At 37.4% G+C, this 20,580-nt stretch overlaps 1 protein-coding gene across 1 annotated transcript in view; it reads right to left on the reverse strand.

The window, feature by feature from the left end:
- TJP1 (tight junction protein 1) overlaps positions 1-20,580 on the reverse strand; it is a 255,838-nt gene that overhangs the window by 68,091 nt on the left and 167,167 nt on the right. Inside the window, 3 exon segments of the mRNA XM_027569943.2 lie at positions 1-91; positions 5,882-5,984; positions 6,690-6,814. Of these exon segments, the coding sequence (XP_027425744.2) occupies positions 1-91; positions 5,882-5,984; positions 6,690-6,814 (319 nt within the window).

A 20,580-nucleotide genomic window follows, 5' to 3' on the forward strand; every position in this document is an offset into this window, starting at 1 on the left:
CCTCATCATAACTGTCTTCTTCATTCTCAGACACCGGTTCAGGATCGGGACGACTGACTGGTATCTGAACTTTCTTCTTCCTCCGAATGGTCTACAAATAAAGATTATAAAGAAGCTGACTGATTTCCATATGTACTTTCATTTCTAAGGAAAGGAAATTACAGTTTTCTGGTCCCTTATCATTTAAACTAATTATGTATCAGAGAGACACAATACACAAAAAATTATAACAGATCACTAGGAAATACATTTCCATAATGGCTGTGTTTTCTGCTCTCTTGACAAACAGATCTGGTTAAGAACCGAATGTGGAATAGTGAGGCAAATGAAGTCCTTAGTTACTTAATTCAGAAAGATTTTCTAGGTATAATAATCACAAGCTTAAAGAAAAACTAGTAATTGTTGGTGGCTGAAATAAAGGATGGGGCACTGTACTCTAATACCATCAAATACACTCTAGTTGCTACCAAGCAAACTTGCAAGCCCAACTTGGACTCCTTGAAATTTTCAAAATCCATCAATATCAAGGCCCATAACTGTCCTATTGAAACTCTTACAGAGAAAATTTACTGTATTTCCACACTAACATTCACCTTCGTAAAGTCGGAGCTGGTAACTCCGTTATATTTTCACCAATACAAACTGCTTTCGGTTTCTGTATCTCTCCAATTTATAATTTCTCATCTTGGTATAAATCCCTTCTTCTGGCTTTCTTTCCTCAATGACTCTGATAAGTGGTTCGATTTTCCCTGCTCATTTATTTCCTTCACTTTCTGTAGATTCAAAATCTACAAGCGTTACCTTCTGATTGAGTGGCCTCTTAATCCCTGGACTGTGTGTACCTCGCCTTCTCACCCTGATAGACCCTGGATCTCTTCAGAGATCTGTATAGATCTTCTTGGGTAACACTCCTTGTCTCTACTTTTGATGCCTTGATCTACTGAAACTTTTCTATTCCCATCTTCTTTCGATTCCTTTCTCTCCTGTTCTCCCAGTCCATTAACTTCTTCCTAGTTTCACCTGCCTTGCTCCCAAGTTTTCGTAAAATGTCATGCTGTGATATTTAAATGACTTTCTCTTGACCTCTCAATCACCTGCCATGACGAACTCCAGTCCTGTATTATCTTCACCTTCCGATGGCTGCATTTCTGCACTTTGCTGAGCAGGTCCTCCATAAATTCATTTTACTTGACAGAATTCTTTTGCTTGTTCAGTAATGCTTTCCTCTACCTCTTGCCTCTCTATGGAATTTGCTAACACAGGTATTTCAAAACCATTCACCAAGACCCCAATTGCTTAGCCTGACTTACAGAGATCAGTGCCACTTCACTTCCCCTACACTCCCACATTTTTTCAGTATCCCATTTATTTAGTCTTCCTTCGGGGCTCAAAGACCAAGTTGATCCTCTTCCTGAACAATGAAGTCCTCCCATATGAGCTCTTATCTTATCCTTACCCATCTCTAATACGTTCTTCATCAGTAACACCCCTGAAGGTACTTATGACTTTCATCTCTCCCTCAAATTTCTCCTCTGCCTACTACTTATCTGCTAATTAATCTTCTATTCCTTTGTCTTGCTACATATTTCCAAGTTATCCTATGTCCTCCCTTTGGGGCTAATCTTCAAAGGGCTGCTCTAAACTTATACAGCCCGCTGTTCCTTTCTACTACCACCGGTGATCAGAGAAGGCCCTTCTGAGGAACAACATGAAGCTAAAGCAGCAGCAAGATGCCAACACATGAAAAGAACAGACAGCTCAGTTCCCTGTTAGGAACTGAGAGAGGGCTGCCTGTCTTTCCACCCTCTGTGCCCCACAGCTCAGGCCCTTATCATGTAATATTTACTGTAAAGCATTCTTAACTGACTCTGCATTTTAGTCTCACCTCTATTTCAATCTCCAACAAACTATTTTAGAAGTAATGCTTTTGCAGTATTACTTCAAATCTTCAACTCCCCCCAAGCAACATACTAACAAAAACAAAGTAACCAGATGAGGACCGGGAGCTTTCCAGGTCTTCCACCAAGAGAGTGCCTGCCACCTCCTTGGAAATTTACTGTACCTGAAACTACTCTCAATCTCCGATATGCATTATGGTTATGACTGTGTATACCCATCTATCCTCTTAAGATTCAAGTTCCTTGGAGAAGGTCCTTACCGTGCATTTAACTATACCTATAATGAAATATCTGCAACCAGTTAAGTGCTTAACTCATTGAAGAATATCCAATCCTGTTATAATTCTCTATTTATGTTATAGTTAATGGTCATAAACCTACAAGAAGATATTTAGCAGGTTTGACAATTATACTTGATTTTAACACTGAAAATTTTGAAAGAGAAATTTGGGGGGAGGGCGCCTGGGTGGCTCAGATGGTTAAGCGTCTGCCTTCGGCTCAGGTCATGATCCCAGAGTCCTGGGATCGAGTCCCGCATCGGGCTCCCTGCTCCTTGGGAGCCTGCTTCTCCCTCTGCCTCTCTCTCTCTCATGAATAAATCAATAAAATCTAAAAAAAAAAGAAAAAGAAAATTTGGGGGGAAATGCCTACTTCAAAACAGTCTAGCTAAATTAAAGATTCACATGTAAAATAAAACAATGAAATCCTACAAGTACTAGAATAAAATAAAGGATATATGCTTCTATAACTCTGGTAAAGTAAAGGCTTTTGTAAGCCTGACCCCAAAGGCAGAGCCAACCAAGTAAACCTCTGACAGACATGACAACAGAAGAAAGACAGCACTTCAGTGTTGAAACAAAATGACATAAAAACAAGCCCCCAATCACCATAAACAACTTACGCTCACAAGAGCAAATGGGTAAACAATACACGTAGTATATATGACATAAGGCTAACCCTCCCAATATATACAGCTCTCTAGTACGACAATCATCACCACAGAGATGCAAAGGAATAAGCAAAAAAGAAACATAAATGGGCAGTATATATACTATGAGATGATCAAACTCATTCGTACTGTAAAATATTTCATTTGAATTACTATGTTCAGACTGTTGGCCAAAGATTTAAAAACTGTTGATAAAAGTGGGCTCTCAATACCCTATTGGCTTTCTGAAGGGCACTGGCAATACATATATCAAGTCATTCATGCCTTCTGACTGAAAAGCCACTCCTAAGAAGTTATTCCTAAACAGTAACTGAACAGCTAGGTAGAAACACAATGATCTTCAACACAGTATTTTTTTTTAATACCTAAAAACTAGGCACTGAAATGCCCACCCATGAATGGGCTAGGTAAGTAGCCACATGGAGATATACTGAAGTGCTCACAGAGGTCACCTCTAGGAGATGGTTCTGCCCAATCATTTATTTCATAATGCTTTTTTAGGATGGTCAGAATTTTAGTAAAAATTATACATGCTCACTGTGTCATAAATGATTTCTAACTTCACTTATTGTTAAAGCTAAATTACCCTATTTATGGTAGTTACATTATCTCATAGAGTTCTAACATTTTAGTTCAACAGAAAAGAAATAATTTATTTGCTTAATACCCAAGGAGCTCTTAGTTTATGGAAAGATAACCATATAAACAACCAACCACCCCAATGTAAGAGCACAGGGAAGAAAAGAGATTAGCAGATGGGGCGGGGGGAGGGGGCGCAGGAGTTGGTTATTCAGAACTGAAAAAAAAAACAAAACTAAAGAAGCAAAAACAATGTATATAATGACCCTGAGGTTCTGGTTATGCCTGGGGATGAATTAAGAGTTAAGAAAGACACCTCACAATGAAAGACCACAATCTAAGACAATGGGGTTTTATTCTAAAAGTCATACGGCAATGATAAACTTAACAAGTTAAGACATGATCCAATCACTTCAAATGTAGAAATGAACAACAGCTCTCTGCTGATTAAAACACCCTCTACCCAATCCCCCTATAGAGCAAAACTTCCTGAGTTCTGCCTTTCCAATTCATATAGCTAAGTACAGTCAGAGCAAAATCCACCTTTGAAGCTGCCCCAAATCCTTTTCCTATTTCAAATTCATTACAGGTTTTAGACCTACTTCTTATAAAATAATTTGTATGGGGAAAAGTCCAGGATGTAGGAATACAACTTTCTTAGATGCATTATTAATGTGGAGTATATATGTTGAATATTTTGCATGGCAAACAAAATAGCTCAACATTTCAGAGGACCAGAGAGCTTAAAAAGTTGGGGTTATAGGTGAAGCTCACAACCTTATGTACAAAGAAAAAAACCCAAATTACCTAATGTGCTCACCTTGGAATGTGCAACCGAAAAATACTATAAGTAATAATAACAATGCTCAGGATCAGCAGCTAAGGCAAGCATGCTAAAACTTACTCAGTTTTAAGATAAGCAATTATAAAAATTAGCAATTTGCTTCTGTAAACACTACAATCTCATGTTCTAAAAACTGTTTAAAAACTCTACCACCCACTAGCCAGTATGTATATGAACTGTGATTTAAAAAATAACATTACAGGGCGCCTGGGTGGCTCAATCGTTAAGCGTCTGCCTTCGGCTCAGGTCATGGTCCCAGAGTCCTCGGATTGAGTCCCACATTGGGCTCCCTGCTCAGGAGGAAGCCTGCTTCTCCCTCTCCCACTCCCCCTGCTTGTGTTTGTTCCCTCTCTCGCTGTCAAATAAATAAATAAAATTAAAAAAATAAATTAAAAAAATAAAAAATAACATTACAGTTATAAAAATGTAATTACAATGAAGTTGTGAAAATATATACTCAAAAGAAGATGTCTGTCATTTAGAATGCAGTAACTCAACAGTGGATCTACTGCAATTTGAGAAAACTCTCACCTCACCAGCATTAACACTGGTGTGGAAATAAACCATATGGGAAGCAGCCTACACAAGGGAAGAGGGCCTAGCAACTGTGGGGTGCACAGTCTCAAGGTATACACCTTCTAGATCTCACCAAATCCCTAAGGTCAAAACACAATGCAGGCCTTCCCCTCACACCCTCTCCCTTCCACTTGGTCCACTGTGGTTCTGAGCGTCTGCTAGAAAGCAGAAAATAGACAAGGCAGGGCAAACCATCTAGATGCCTACTCTGCCTCTTCTTTCTGCTCTTTATACCTGAACTAAGGCCTCAAAGCAGTGCCTTTATCATTCCTTTCAGAAGCTAGATGGGCAAAAACCTGGGGGTGGGGGGGAGCAAAGTGGGTAAAAAGTAGCTAATATGCTCCTAAACATGGATGTAATTTTAAACAGGACTTTTACATTAAATACACTTTGTGCCACATTTGCTTAGTTTTACCTGTGATTTGAGGCCAGTTATCAAGAGTTAACTGAACATCTTTTCCCTTACTTAAAAAAAAAAAAAGACTTCTTAGAAAAATAATGAAATAGAAGACAGATTCCAGCTATATGCTATAACATTAACATTAAAATGCACCCTGAACAACCCTACAAAGAAAATCTTACCACTTTCTCTCTCCTCAAACTGTATCACAGTAACAAGGAAAGTGGTTGATGATGTATGTGTTCAAGGGACAATGTAAAATTTGCCCATTAAACAAATCCTGTAACAGAAAACAGAGCTAAATATTTCAAACAGACTGCATGCCAAGATTCAGTCTAACTTAAGTACTTAAAAAAGAAGGAAAGATTAAAGCCATAAAAAGGTGACCATTCAATCACCCCCACCTTTCCTCCTCAATTAAAAAAAAAAAAAAACCCTAGTATCTAAACTTTGAGAAAATATACACACAGTGATAAAACATACTACCAGTATTAGAAGAAACACTCTTGTAAGCTAACTTTGGAACTACTGATCAAGTTTTCATCTTCTTAAAGGGTTAAGATGAATTAAAAAACCAGAAACATATCAACCATAAAGTGGATGCCTTTCCTAAATTAAAGGTAAAAGATACTTACAATTTTTGCATTCTTCCCACTTTTCCTTAGTTGCTGAACAGCAAAAGCATGTTCAACATTATCCATTGAAACTCCATTAACCATCGCAACTCGGTCATTTTCCCTAAAGAAAAAAAGGTCACCAAAATAACATGTTAGAAAAAAACATACAGACAAGTTTGTGAATGTATTTTCAAGATGGGTACTTCCACAAAAATACCTAATTATAAGCTAGTTAATCTATTTGTCTTCAGATCAATGATACAATAATGTCAAACGATTTACTTTCTGATCTCCTACGACGTTTAGTAACTAACCACAGGCCATTAATTTTTTTAAATCATTAATACAATGTTTTTACAAAAGAGTGAAGAGGTACCACAATACAAAAAATAATTTTTGGTGGTACAATTGGAGGGCATTAAATAATATTATGTTACATAGCTGGAAAAAACTATTCCCTTTTTAAAATATAAAGTCTTTCTCCTTCTAGGTTCCTTTCAATCCTCTGACTATACGCTCACTCTCCTGCGAGCTGGTGTGTCTTTGCCTCTCCTTTATCTTGCTTATCTTAACTGAATAAGGACAAGATTAAGGGTGAGAGGTTCCTGAAGGCTAAATCCCATCCCAAACTGAGTAACAAGTTTTCTCTTCACCATCTTTATTTTTACAGCGACCACCTATTTAAGGTAAGGGATACTACCTTTCCATTTATGATAGAGATAAGTAGAAATGTATGCTGATTTAAAGAAATCACTAGCAGAGTATGCCAGTGACTAAGGGTAGAAACAGTGCTTGTAACACAGGTGCCCAAAAGAAACATGCTTACTGTAGCTGTCCTTCAGCAGGTCCCCCTTTCAGCACATCTGAAATTACTATGGATGTTTCTCCACTCTGAAAATGAGGGTTGTCTCTTCCACCAGATATTGCAATTCCAAATCCAAATCCAGGAGCCTAAAGTAATAATTACAGAAAAACCCTGCTATTACGAAAAACAACTGTTCATTGTATCATACAATCTAAAAAAGTTTAAATATAAAAATTACAATCTTATTATATCTGTGATCCAAACACTTGCCTGGGTGGATACATATTAGAATGATCTATCCTGGTATGGGAATGCATATTCTAATAAATTAATTGCTGGACATAAAAGAATATTAAAATTTGATCACATGAATGCTTTCTAAGTAATAAGACACATTTAAAAATTCTGAACACTGAAATCCTGCATTTATTTTTGATTTCAGAAGAGCTCCTGAAGGTACTGGCAGTGCACTAGTGTGATCATCAAAAATACAGGCAACTAACTTATAGAATGAACACTTAAGTAGTATAAAGATCTGGTGTTATTTTGTATAATAAAATAATCAATAGCTGTGGAAATCAAATATGTTATTTCAACTTCCTTCAATTATGCTAAAAATCTCTTTAGAAGTAGTACATTATAATAATGTCTTATATGCACATTGCAAATAACAGAAAGTAGAACCATATCAAACCATTTAAAACATATTTTTAATTAAAGAAACAAATGATATACTTCTAAATGAGCTGAAAATCTTAATCACAATGACTAAGGGCAGACCAATACAAAGAAAATTCAAAATATTTCCAAGTTATTAAAAAATTACCTCATCTCAAAAAAAATCTATACCATTCCCTTGAAAGGAAATGAACCATTCAGAGTAGTCTAAAGAAACATCAAATATTTTCCTAGGGTTCCAGAATCACTAAAGCAGAGGAGTGTATTTTCATATAAATTGTACTATACTATACTACAGTCCAAACCACCTGATGATATAGGCTATCCAGTGCACAACAAAGGAGACCACATCCACCATGGACTATGTATAGGTCATGACCTTCTCCTCCCACCCCAAAGCCTACTGAAGTAGCAAAAGGAAAGAAGAAAAACTCTTCTTAAAAAAGAATAAATACTGGGGCGTGTAGGTGGCTCATTCCATTAAGCATCTGCCTTTGGCAGGGCCCTGGGATCAAGCCCCACATCGGGCTCCCTGCTCGGGGGGAGCCTGCCTCTCCTTCTTCCTCTGCCATTCCCCCCACTTGTGCTCTGTGGCTCTCCTTCTGTCAAATAAATAAATAAAATCTTAAAAAAAAAAGAATAAACACCAGTAATTCCACTCATAGGTATATACCCCCCCAAATGAAACCATATGTCCACACAAAGACTTAAACCCAAACGTCCATAGCAGCATCATTTATAATAGCTGAAAAAGTGAAAACAACCCAAATATCCATCAACTGATGAATGGATTAAAAAAAATGTAGTATATCCATACAATGGAATGTTATTTGCAATAAAAAGAAATGAAGCACTAACACGTGCTGTAAAAGAAGCCAATCACAAAAGACCACATATAGTGTAAGTCCATTTATAACAAATGTTCAGAAAGACAAATCTGTAAAAGCAGAAAGACAAATCTATAAAGCAGTGGTTGTCTAAAGCAAGGAATGGAAAAGGACGGAGAGACTGGGGAGTAATGGCTTAAGTAAGGTACAGCATTTCTTTTTAGGGTAATGAAAATATTTTAAGAAATGACTGGTGATGGTCATACAATTCTGTGAACATACCAAGAACCACTGAATTGTATGCTTTGAAGGGTGAATTGCACGGTATGTGAATTATACTGCAATAAAGCTAATGCAAAAAAAAAAAAAAAAGGTTAATGTCGAAAAAAATAAACAGGAAAACCCTGGGTAGCCAAAAACAATGGCATCTGTATGAATCCATCTCCCTATACATCCTCCCAAAATAATACTACAAGAATAAATCACTACACAAAACCATTCCCTTGGTATAATTCAAAGACCAACACTATCCAAATTTCAAAACAGAAACAGGCTTAAAATTTCAAAAATAAGAAATGATTAGAAAGAAACAACTGTTGGCACAGAATTAGGAAACACAAGAAACGACTTTACAGAACAAATTTAAACAAACCCAGATGAACCAGGGGCACCTGAATGGCTCAGTCAGTTAAGTGTCTGCCTTCGGCTCATCATGATCCCAGCGTCCTGGGATCCAGCCCCGCATCAGGCTCCCTGCTCAGTGGATATCTGCTTCTCCTTCAGCCCCTTCCCACCCCCCACCGCTTGTGTGCTCACATGCTCTCTCAAATAAATTAATTAATTAAATTTTTTAAAAAGGCAAAGAAAAAGAAAACCCAGACAAGCCAGATAATTCCTAGGGAAATACAGATTACTGAAATGACTATCAGAAACTAAAAACGTAATTTAAACAATGCAATTTCTGGAGATGAAGGAGAGAAAATTATCCCACAAAAAAAGCACCAGCCACTGATGATTTCACAGGGGAATTCTTCAAGACATCACTGTCCTGGCAGCCTCAAAGCTCCATAAATTTTCCAGAGCACTGAAAATGAAGGAAAGCTTCTAAACTTTTTATAAAGCAACTATAATATTGACATCTAAATGATAGTGACTATCCATAAAAACAGAACCCCACTCCAAATATTAAAGCCCAAAATGATTTCTATATAATTAATCAAAAAGTATTAAGCAAAAAAAGCAAACAGAGGGCAACTTCCTACAAATACTCCATGACAAAGGGATTTATTACAGGAATGCAAAATTCATGTATAAGGAAATTCACTGGTATCATACATATATCCTATTACTAAATCTAAAGGAAAAAAAAATTCTGTGATTATATCCACAGACCTTAAAAAGGCCTTTGAAAAAATCCAACAGTTACTAGTAAGAAATAAAAAGTTCAAGAAAATTCATTCAATTTCTTGTAATAGTTGTTTATTAAAGTACACGAAGAAAATCCAGCTTCACACACATACGCAGTTAAAAAAAGGAAGTTATTTTAGTAGCCCTTTTAGGTGATTATGGATATTCATGGTTGATTTTATACCAAAACTTGGTGTGAGTTTCTTAACAGTTGCAGTGTACAATCTGAAACCTATCAATGAACTTTTTGTACTCAAATACCCATTGGCAGGTTTTGCGCTTCCAATGGGTATTTTATCCATCACGGTTTTATAAGAGCATGCCTTGGTCATTTGAAAAATACTTAGGCAAATCCTTCAAATGATGATATATTTCATTATATATTTTTTAAAAATTGTGTATTGTGGTGCCTGGGTGGCTTGGTCGGTTAAACATCTGACTTCGGCTCAGGTCAAGTAAAAATAGTGTTACATACACAGACATACACACAAATTGTTTCCAATTCAGTCACACAGGTACTTCAGTATAAAGTGTCCTATGCATATATCCCATTTCAATGCATAATTTTAAAACTGTACTCAAAAGCTGAGACGTGGTAAAACTAAAATGAGTAATTTTTACCGCTTTGAATCATTCTGAAACTTGGAACTGTTCTTTAAACTGTGAGTGTGTGGCAGTGACTGTTAAGTAATGTTTGGTGCCACTGCCTCGATTTGGGCTATGGCGGCCAGTTTTACCCACCACTGCTTCTGCACCTTTACTACAAATTTAACTATAGTGAAAAGACAAGTAACATTTTCATACTTTAGGAAAATAATTTGCCCTAGAGCCTAAAAAGGTTTCAGAGACCTTTTGGGGTCCTCGGGCCATACTCTGAAACCACTGATATTAAGAACTACTAAAAAATAAGAAAAAGGGGAAAAAGAACCCACAAAAACAACAATAAAACAATAAAACAGATTATTTGCACAAGATACAGAAGATGTTAAAACTCATAATTAGAGAAATGCAAATGAAAACCACACAGTGAATGGTAAAACTTAAAAGTAAGAAAAGACATTTTGTTGGGAAGGCTGTAAAGAAAAAGGTACTCTTACACACTGCGGATTGGATATGTAAACTGTAATTGTTTAGGAATTCGTTAATACCTAACAAAATTACAAAAGCACTAATCTTATGACAGAGCAAACCAATTTCTAGGAATTTTTTTTAAATTTTGTGAAGATTTTATTTATTTGACAGAGAGAGACAGCGAGAGAAGCAACACAAGCAGGGGGAGCGGGAGTGGGAGAAGCAGGCCTCCCGTGGAGCAGGGAGCCTGATGTGGGGCTCAATCCCAGGACCCTGGGATCACGACCTGAGCAGAAGGCAGACGCTTAACGACTGAGCCACACAGGTGCCCCTAATTTCTAGGTATTTACACTGAAGATACATATACATCTCCAACAATATGAAAATACATACACAGTTATTCCTTGCAGATTGCTAATTACAAACACTGGGGAAAAACCTAAATGCCCAAGGAATACCTAGAGAGCAGGGGGGAGTAAGGGGTGGGGTTATTCTTTTGCTTTTTTTTTCCTCCTTGACTAATCTTTTATTCTATATACTTTTATGTTGTTCATTTACATCTTGCTTGGTAATTCTTTTATTTAAAAAATGTTAATATAACACTAAAATAAAGAAATGCTGAAAATATCAGAAACTTTCAATGAGAAAGACAGAGATGAGAAGATATTTTCCTTACATGTGAGCAAATCTAGTAGTTTTTGGCTGCAGTGAGCCAGGATCAAAAACCTGGCCTGCACCACTACTTCTAATGCAGCCCTGGCTCTTAGTAAGGCATGTAAATCCTGACCAGTGCTTGCTACAGTTCATTTAATGACTACCCAGAAGTCTGTGGCCCCCACATCTGGCTGGGGATGAGAATCACCTGGAAACAGTTTCAAAAGTGCTTGGTGAGGTACAACCCCCACCTCATACCAATTTAAAAAAAAAACAAAACGAAGAGGCAAGATGGCAGGCAATTTTTTTTAAAGATTTTATTTATTTATTTGACAGAGAGAGAGAGAGAGAGAGCGCGCGTGCACAAGCAGGGGGAGTGGCAGGCAGAGGGAGAGGGAGAAGCAGGCTCCCTGCTAAGCAAGGAGCCCAATGGAGAGCCTGGGATCATGACTGAGTCAAAGGCAGATGCTTAGCAGACTGTGCCACCCAGGGTGCCCCTGGCAGGCATTTTTAAAAAAGTGATTCTAATGGCCAGCCAGTGCTGACCACCTCAGCCTTAAATGGTTTGTGAACTTCAGACGAGGGTGGCAATGAAAAACTTCAAAGGTTTCAACTATTCCAACACTTCCCCTTCCCTCTATCTTCACCCTTGACTTATTTGGCCTTCTCAATAAATTTCTTACCTCCACCAGCCTACAATGTACCCTCCCACTGTTTGAAGGGTTATCATTCTAAAACAAATCTGATCCTGTCATTCCACTGCCCACAGGCCCAAATTCCTTAGTATGAAGCATTGTGAAATACAACTCCAACTTGCTTCCCAGCACCCCAGTATTTGCTCTAAACACACTGAACTACAGATCCCTGCTTAAGCATGCCATGCATTAGCAAACTCTATGCTTTTGCATCTCCTCTCTACACCTACGTTTCCTTTAGGACCTCATCAGTCTTGCAAGCTTTAGCTCATCCTTCAAAATCCAAGTTCAATGTCATCTCATTCATAAAACCATTCCACTTTTCCACTGATAGAAGATGTACACACTTCTGCTACTTAACACATGGCATTGTAAGTAACCTGGGTATCAAAGCCCAATCTGGGAAGGATTCACATACTCATCTACATATTCCAGCTAAGTACAACCCTGCAGAAGCCTAACACAAAGTGGTTTGTCAACAATAGCAAGTCAAAACAAGTATATGATTAATTATTCAATTTAATTTTAATTAAGTTCCCATTTATAGAAAATTGTCTTTTGGGACGGCTGGGTGGCTCTGTTGATTGAGTGTCTGCCTTCGGCTCAGGTCATGATCCCAGGGTCCTGGGATGGAGCCCCACACTGGGCTCCCTGCTCAGCAGGGAGTCTGCTTCTCCCTCTGCCTGCTGCTCCCCCTGCTTATGCTCTGTCTCTCCCTCTGACAAATAAAATCTTTTTTAAAAAAAATCCCTAAAGAAAAAAAAAAGTTGGGGCGCCTGGGTGGCTCAGCTGGTTAAGCGACTGCCTTCGGCTCAGGTCATGGTCCTGGAGTCCCAGGATCAAGTCCCACATCGGGCTCCCTGCTCAGCAGGGAGTCTGCTTCTCCCTCTGACCCTCCCCCCTCTCATGCTCTCTCTCAAATAAATAAATAAAACCTTTAAAAAAAAAAAAGTTGTCTTTTTTTGTTAACTAGCACTAACTTGAGCACTAGAAGCTCAGATTTCTGGAAAAATTAACAGCCATGGTAGTACCATGGATTTTGAACCTTCCTGAATTCTCAAAGAAAAACAAGCAGGGCAGCTATACAATAAACAAAAAGCCCATGGACATTTACAACAAATCCCAGTCACCAATATATACCCCCTCAAGGTGCAAAAAACAAGCAGTCAGGGAGGAGCAACTAGCTCTGAAACTTGTGTGTTCCCAACACCTACATGGAAGGAAAGCCATACGGTATCCAACATACCTAAGACCTAAAGAATCCCCAAGTAACTAACTAACTGATAGGTATTCACTGGAAAGAACGGGAGGAGAATTTAAGAACTGCAGCTGATTGTGCAGCCATAAAAAGGAATGAGATCTTGCCATTTGCAACGACGTGGATGGAACTGGAGGGTGTTATGCTGAGTGAAATAAGTCAATCAGAGAAAGACATGTATCATATGACCTCACTGATATGAGGAATTCTTAATCTCAGGAAACAAACTGAGGGTTGCTGGAGTGGTGGGGGGGTGGGAGGGATGGGGTGGCTGGGTGATAGACATTGGGTAGGGTGTGTGCTATGGTGAGCGCTGTGAATTGTGCAAGACTGTTGAATCACAGATCTGTACTTCTGAAACAAATAATGCAACATATGTTAGGAAAAAAGAAAAAGAAGCAGATAGCAGGAGGGGAAGAATGAAGGGGAGTAAGTAGGAGGGGGAGACAAACCATGAGAGACGATGGACTCTGAAAAACAAACTGAGGGTTCTAGAGGGGAGGGGGGTGGGGGGATGGGTTAGCCTGGTGATGGGTATTAAAGAGGGCACGTTCTGCGTGGAGCACTGGGTGTTATGCACAAACAATGAATCATGGAACACTACATCAAAAACTAATGATGTAATGTATGGTGATTAACATACCAATAAAAAAATTAAAAAAAAAAAAAGAACTGCAGCTGAAATTGGGAGGGATTCTGCCTGCTCCAATAGTGGGTGAGCGCCAGGAGCCGGCAGCAGAGCTGTAACCAACTGGAGCAGTGTAACCTGTAGCAACTGTCAACACTGACCTGTCACGGGCCCTGCTAGGAGAGGGCCCCACACTGTGGAGCCACTGCTGGCAGTGGGATTAACACTGGAGGGGGGGAGGGAACAAGAACAACAGAGACAAAAGAGAAGGTCCAGGGACGCCTGGGTGGCTCAGTTGGTTGGGCATCTGCCTTTGGCTCGGGTCATGATCCTGGGGTCCTGGGATTGAGTCCTGCATCGGGCTCCCTGCTCAGCGGGGAGTCTGCTTCTCTCTCTCTCCTTCCCCACTGCTCCTGCTCTCTCTCAAATAAATAAATAAAATCTTAAAAAAAAAAGAGAGAAGTTCCAGATAAAAGTGTGCAAAAGGCAAATAGCTAGGAATATCAGAAAGCCGCAGTTATGTTTTTTGGCAGACATATGTGCATGTATGTGTAAACACACACACACACACACACAGGAAAACTAAGCCAATTTCTAAAAAACTCCCTAATTTTTTTTTAAAGATTTTATTTATTTATTTGAGAGAGAGAGAATGAGACAGAGAACACGAGAGGGAAGAGGGTCAGAGAGAGAAGCAGACTCCCCGCTGAGCAGGGAGCCCGACATGGGACTCGATCCTGGGACTCCAGGATCATGACCTGAGTCAAAGGCAGTCGCTTAACCAACTGAGCCACCCAGGCGCCCTAAAAAACTCCCTAATTTTACATAAAAGGAGCAAAGAAAGTAACAGGATCAAATCCCTTACAAAATTACTATAAATATAGTAAATAGCAGAATAATAACCCTATAGAAAATGGAAGCATGCCAGAATGAGTGCTCAAAAAAAGAAAAAGGATCAAAGCTGTTACTATTACAAAACAATCTAAGAGGCTTAAGAAAATATACAAGACACAAAAGGACATAAATAACAATTAGAAAAACTCAAAAATGAGTTGACAGAATTCAAGAATCAACTATAAATTTTAAAAAGTAATTTTTGATAGGACAAGACTAATAAATAATACTATAAAAGAAAAAGCAAAAGGAGAAATCTTAAAAACAAAAAAGAAATGATGCATAAGATTTTTAAAAAGATATGAGAGAAAATTACAAATACTGGAAGATAGGCATAGAGATACAACATATGTATAGAAGGAGTCCCTAAAAAACAAAACCAAAAAAGGGGAAAGAACAGTAAAAACTGTAAAAAACATAAACAAAACTTTTCTACTATTATTTTTTTAATTGAAACTATATACTCAAAGAACACACATCACTGTAGATATCTGAGAAGTATCTGAGAGTATCAATTCAGAGAGACCAACACCAAGATCTACTCAAATAAAACAACTAGATTTAAGGAAAAGGGTTCTTTGGCATCTAGGCAAAAAGATCTCATAACTTAAAAAGAAAGAAACTTAGGTTATCATCACACTTGGATAGCAACATGTTATGCCAAAGATAACATAGTTAAAGTACTCAAAGAAAACAGTGAGCCAAGGATTTTATATCCAGTAGAACAGACCTTCAAGTAAAAAAGGCACAGATAAGCTAATTAACATGCAAAACCACAGAATATTGTTTTCATGATCCCTTCCTAAAGAATCTAATTGAAAATGACTTTCTGACAATCAAAATGACAAGAGACACACAGAGAGAACTGGTGATAAGCATTAAATATATGCTTACTTATAATACTAAGATTAAACGAGGATTAAGGGGTGAAAGGATCAAATTATGTAATTGCTATATGATCTAGATATACTAAAATACCATTTAAAACGGGGAGAGGAGTAAGGATACCATGTATAAAAATTTTTAGTGTTGTTTCCAGTAATTAAAATTGATAGTGGCAGAATTATTATTATTTAGGACAACTGTATGCTCTGTACTGGACTTACTAAAAGACTAACATGGCTGTCTTCCTGAGGCATTTTCAAAAGAAAAGCAAATTATTCCATTTTATTCTCTTAGATCTTTACCATAAAAACTTGGTGGGTATGCCAAAAGACAGCTTTTACATATTTACATGAAAAAACGTCCAAGATAATGGGTTTTTTTAAATGTTTTTTTTTATTGTGGTGGTGGTGGGGGAAAGTGATTTAAAGGCTAGGATAGGATCTCATTTATTTGTATGTGCACACACATATATAGGTGATAGCTTTCGGAGAAGAGCATCAAAGAATTTTACTTTCACCAGGTTTTACCCTTCTGAGACCATAAGCAGCCACAAGCAGCAATAACTTAAATGTTTATAATCTTTGCCTGGTAGGGAAACGAAATTTATGGCCTGGGAATCTCTTCAGTTATTTGTCCAATTTTACTGGACACTAGCCATGCCCGTTCCTTTACACCATTATGACAGCTTTTGCTTTGAGTAGTTCCGACAAGGAACCTACTATGGCCCAAAGAGCTGAAGCAATTTACTATCTGACCCTTTAGAGAAAAGCCCTTTGCCTACGCTTGCATGTTAAAGCATTTCTTGATTCCTTAAAAAAAAAGAAAAAGAAAAGGGAAAAAGTAGTTCCTAAAAGGTGATTCGCTGCAGAAATATCTGGGTAATCTCTTTTCTAAACATTCTTCTCTATTCTCTTCAAAGATGCCCAATTTTCTACTTACAGATTTCCCTGGTTGCCTTCTACTTTTTCTCCTGGTTTTCCACGCCACATTTTTACAATCAGCCACCTTAATCCTAACTTTTTTTGCCAATTATAGTTTTCCTCTTCTCCACTTAATTCTTCCAATCAACCCTCAACATTCTATGGAACTTATTCTAGCTGTTTGTTTTTGCAATGGACCCTGGAATCACTGAATTTTAAAACCAAACAGATCCTCAGCAATCAGCCGATTCAACTTCCTTTTTACAAATGAAGGCAGAGGCCTGGGGTTCTACTTATTCATTATTCAGCAGGTGGTGGGCAATTATGTTATTTCTACTTTCTATTATGAGTAATGCTGCTATGAACACTCATGTAAAGTTATTGTGTGAATAATGTTTTTCCATTTCTGTTGGGTGTATACCTGGGAGTGGAACTGTTGGGTCACATGGTAATTCAATGCTTAACTTTTGAGGAACTCCCTGTTTTCCATCATGGCTACACCATTTTACATTTCCACCAGCCAACATCCACATCTTTACTGATACTTCTTACTGTCTGTCAGTGAAAACAGCCATTCTAGTGGGTGAGATAGGATATCTCACTGTGCTTTTTGACATATATTACCCTGATGGCTAATTTCTGTATCTTCTTTAGAGAAATGTCTATTCAAATCCTTTGTCCATTTTCAATTGAATTACTTGTCTTTTCATTGTTGTTATAGGAGTTTTTATATATTCTGGCTATAAGTCCCTTATCAGATATATGTTTACAAATATTTTCTTCCATTCTGTGGATTATCCTTTCACTTTCTTGAGGGTGTCCTTTGAAATACAAGCTTTTCATTTTGATGTGATCCAATTTATCTGTTTTCTTTCTCTTTTGTTTGTGCTTTTAACATCATATCTAGGAAACCACTGCCTAAATCAAGATCACAAAAATGTATTCCTCCGTTTTCCTCTAAGAATTTTATAGTTTTAGCCCTTAAACATTTAAGTCTATGATCCATTTTAAGTTAATTTTGTACATGGTATGAGGTATAAGTCCAAATCCATTATTTTGCTGAGTGTTGTCCCAGCACCATCAGTTACAAAGACTATACTTTCCGCCACTGCATTGTCTTGGCGTCTTGTTCCAAGCTTACTTCTCATTCAGTCACCTCCCCAGCTGAAACACTTGACTGCTCACACCCTTAGGATTATCCCCTAACTAGGTTCCTTGCTTTCAACTTCCACCCTTTAATTCCTTAGTATATAAATACTCATTTAATCTTTTATAATGCTTTTTTAGAAAATAAAGATGACCAACTCATTCTTTTAAATTCCTAAATGAGAATTTACTTCATTTCTCAAAGGATTATAAAAACATATATGCATTTTCTAAGAGAATTCTGAAACTAAAGAAAGTGGAAATGTGTCACGGTGGCAAGAGGGATGGAACACAGGACCTTCTGAATGCAATTACCACCTCAAGCTACAGACTTGCACTTGCCAATACAACAGCCATTAGACACATGATGACTAAGCACTTAAAACGTGGCTAGTCTTACCTAAAATGTGCTGAAATTGTAAAATGTACATTGCTTTCGTAAGACTCAATATGAAAAACAAAGTATATCAATTTTTAGATACTGAGTACATACAGAAAATGGTATTCTAAACATATTAAGTTAAATAAGATTATAAAATTCACCTGTATTTTTTAATGTGAAGACTAAAACATTTTGGATTACATGTGTGGTTTGCTTTTGCAGCGTACCGCCACTGGACTGGACAATGCTGCTATTACAGACCTCCTAAGAGTGACTTTGTTGAATAGGCAGGCCTTCTAGGGAACTTTTATTGGACATAACCAAGTACCAAGCACCAAGAGGATATGAAATTAAGATTTCTCACCCTTTAGAAAATTATAATGCAGTAGGAGATGGAGGAGACAACAACCTGAGGAAAACATTCGTCTGTCACTGAGGACAAAAGACCAGAATCCATGAGGCAAGGAGTTCTGCCTGTTTCTATTCTCTGATATAATTTCAAAGACTACAACAGTGTTTATCAGACAGTGGAGCACCCAAAAATTACGTAGCCTTAAAGATTAAATAGGATTTCAATGGCTTCTAGTATTCTCAGGTGAAGAAAGTTTCCTCTGAGAGTGCAAATAGAAGAATAAGCCAATACAGAACCATACCATATATTATTCTTGACAATAAACAGGAGAAAATGTTAGCTTTAATCCACAGGGATTTTGTTCTTTTAAAAGAAGTTACTTCCAACCTTTCTTATCACTGACTACCAGATGTCAGAGAATATGATTTGACCTTATTTGGCAATACTGAATATCTATACTCCAGGTTACTGCAAAAAGAATATAGCCTCAAATTATCTCCTTTACTTTTTACTATTGCCAAAAGCCCACTAGCTCACCTCAATGAGAATGACTTTCTCATTCCTCTGTCAATGTTTCTTAAAAATGTGATGCCAGAGTCCATGGCCCTCCATTTCAAACTGGAACATTTTAAAAACATGGGAGCCCATTCCAAACCAAATGAATCAGAATGTCTGTTAGTTGGGAGATGACCTCGTTGACTTCTCTTTATAATAAACCCAGAGAGCCACTGCTCTCCATCACTGGTCAGCAACAAATGGCCTCCAGGCCAAATACATAAGTAAATAAAGTTCTATTGGAACACAGCCATATCAATTTGTTGACCTATTATCTGTGGCTGCTTCTGCAATACCACTGCAGAGTTGAGTAGTTGTGACAAATTTATGGTCTGCAAGCAAGACGTAAAAAGTTTACTTATCATCTAGCTTGTCACAGCAAATTTTGCTGATAATGCCCTAAATTTTATTCTGGATCTACTTGGAACACCAAAAGACTGACAAAATTGAAAGTACTGTTCTGCAGTCTCAGAGAATGAAGTCAATGGAATTATGCTTTGACATAAGTCTCTCAACTTGTACTGACAGGGCTATTTTTAGAAACCTCCAAAAAACAATTCCTGAAAGAAAAAAAAAATTCCAGGAGGGATGGTCATTGAGAACTTCTATTCTGTCACAGTCTCTTTGATGAGGCCCAGAGGCAACACAGGTCTATGTTCCCAGAACAACAGTTAACATGTTTAAAAACCAAAGAATTATGAATTCTATATTCATCACTATGTATCTTCTGATGACATTTCTCTGGGCTGGTACCTTTCTCACGGTTTCTCACGGCAAAAGAAAACCAAAGCACAAGAGGTCAGCTACAGAAAAGAACTTACACTAATCTTCTAAAGAGAAAACTTAGATTTACCTATTAACACCTACCATGAGGTGGTATGAGACTTCTAACACATTTAGAAAATTGGGCTGTTTTCTCAATATTCAAGATCTTTTCCTACTTTGCATAAGCTAATGAGATACAGATCTGTAGTAAATGCACTTAACATTTCCCTATATTTAAAATCCTAACAAAACCAGGCAAAATAGTAGAAAGGAGAAACAAACTTTAGCTAATTTAAGTGTCTTATTTTGCTTATTTAAAAACTAAAAAGGTATGAGAAAGAAACAAACATAATGTGATAATAACAAATTACCTCTACAGTCGCAAATGATCTAGCTTCTACCTAAAAAAAACTATATAAAGGATAGCAATTTAAACCCAATGTAAGCAGAAAAAAGGAAATATTAAAAAGACCAAAAATCAAGGAAATAAAAATAAAGAGTAACAATGAAAACAAAAGCTAGTATTTTAAAAAGATCAATAATATTGTTAAACCTCTAGCTAGACTGACCAAGAAATAAAAGACACAAATTACCAATATCAGAAGTGATAAAAGGGACATTACAGATCCTACAACATTAGAAAAAGGGATTATTATTAACCATTTTATGTACATAAATTTGACAACTTGGATGAAAGGGACAAATACTTTGAAACATACAAATTACCAAAGCTACCAAAACAAAACAACCCCCCCCAAAAAGCAAAAACACTCACAAAGAAATATATGAACTGAA

This window comes from Zalophus californianus, chromosome 6 (genome assembly GCF_009762305.2).
Source record: "Zalophus californianus isolate mZalCal1 chromosome 6, mZalCal1.pri.v2, whole genome shotgun sequence".
Classification (NCBI taxonomy): domain Eukaryota; kingdom Metazoa; phylum Chordata; class Mammalia; order Carnivora; family Otariidae; genus Zalophus; species Zalophus californianus.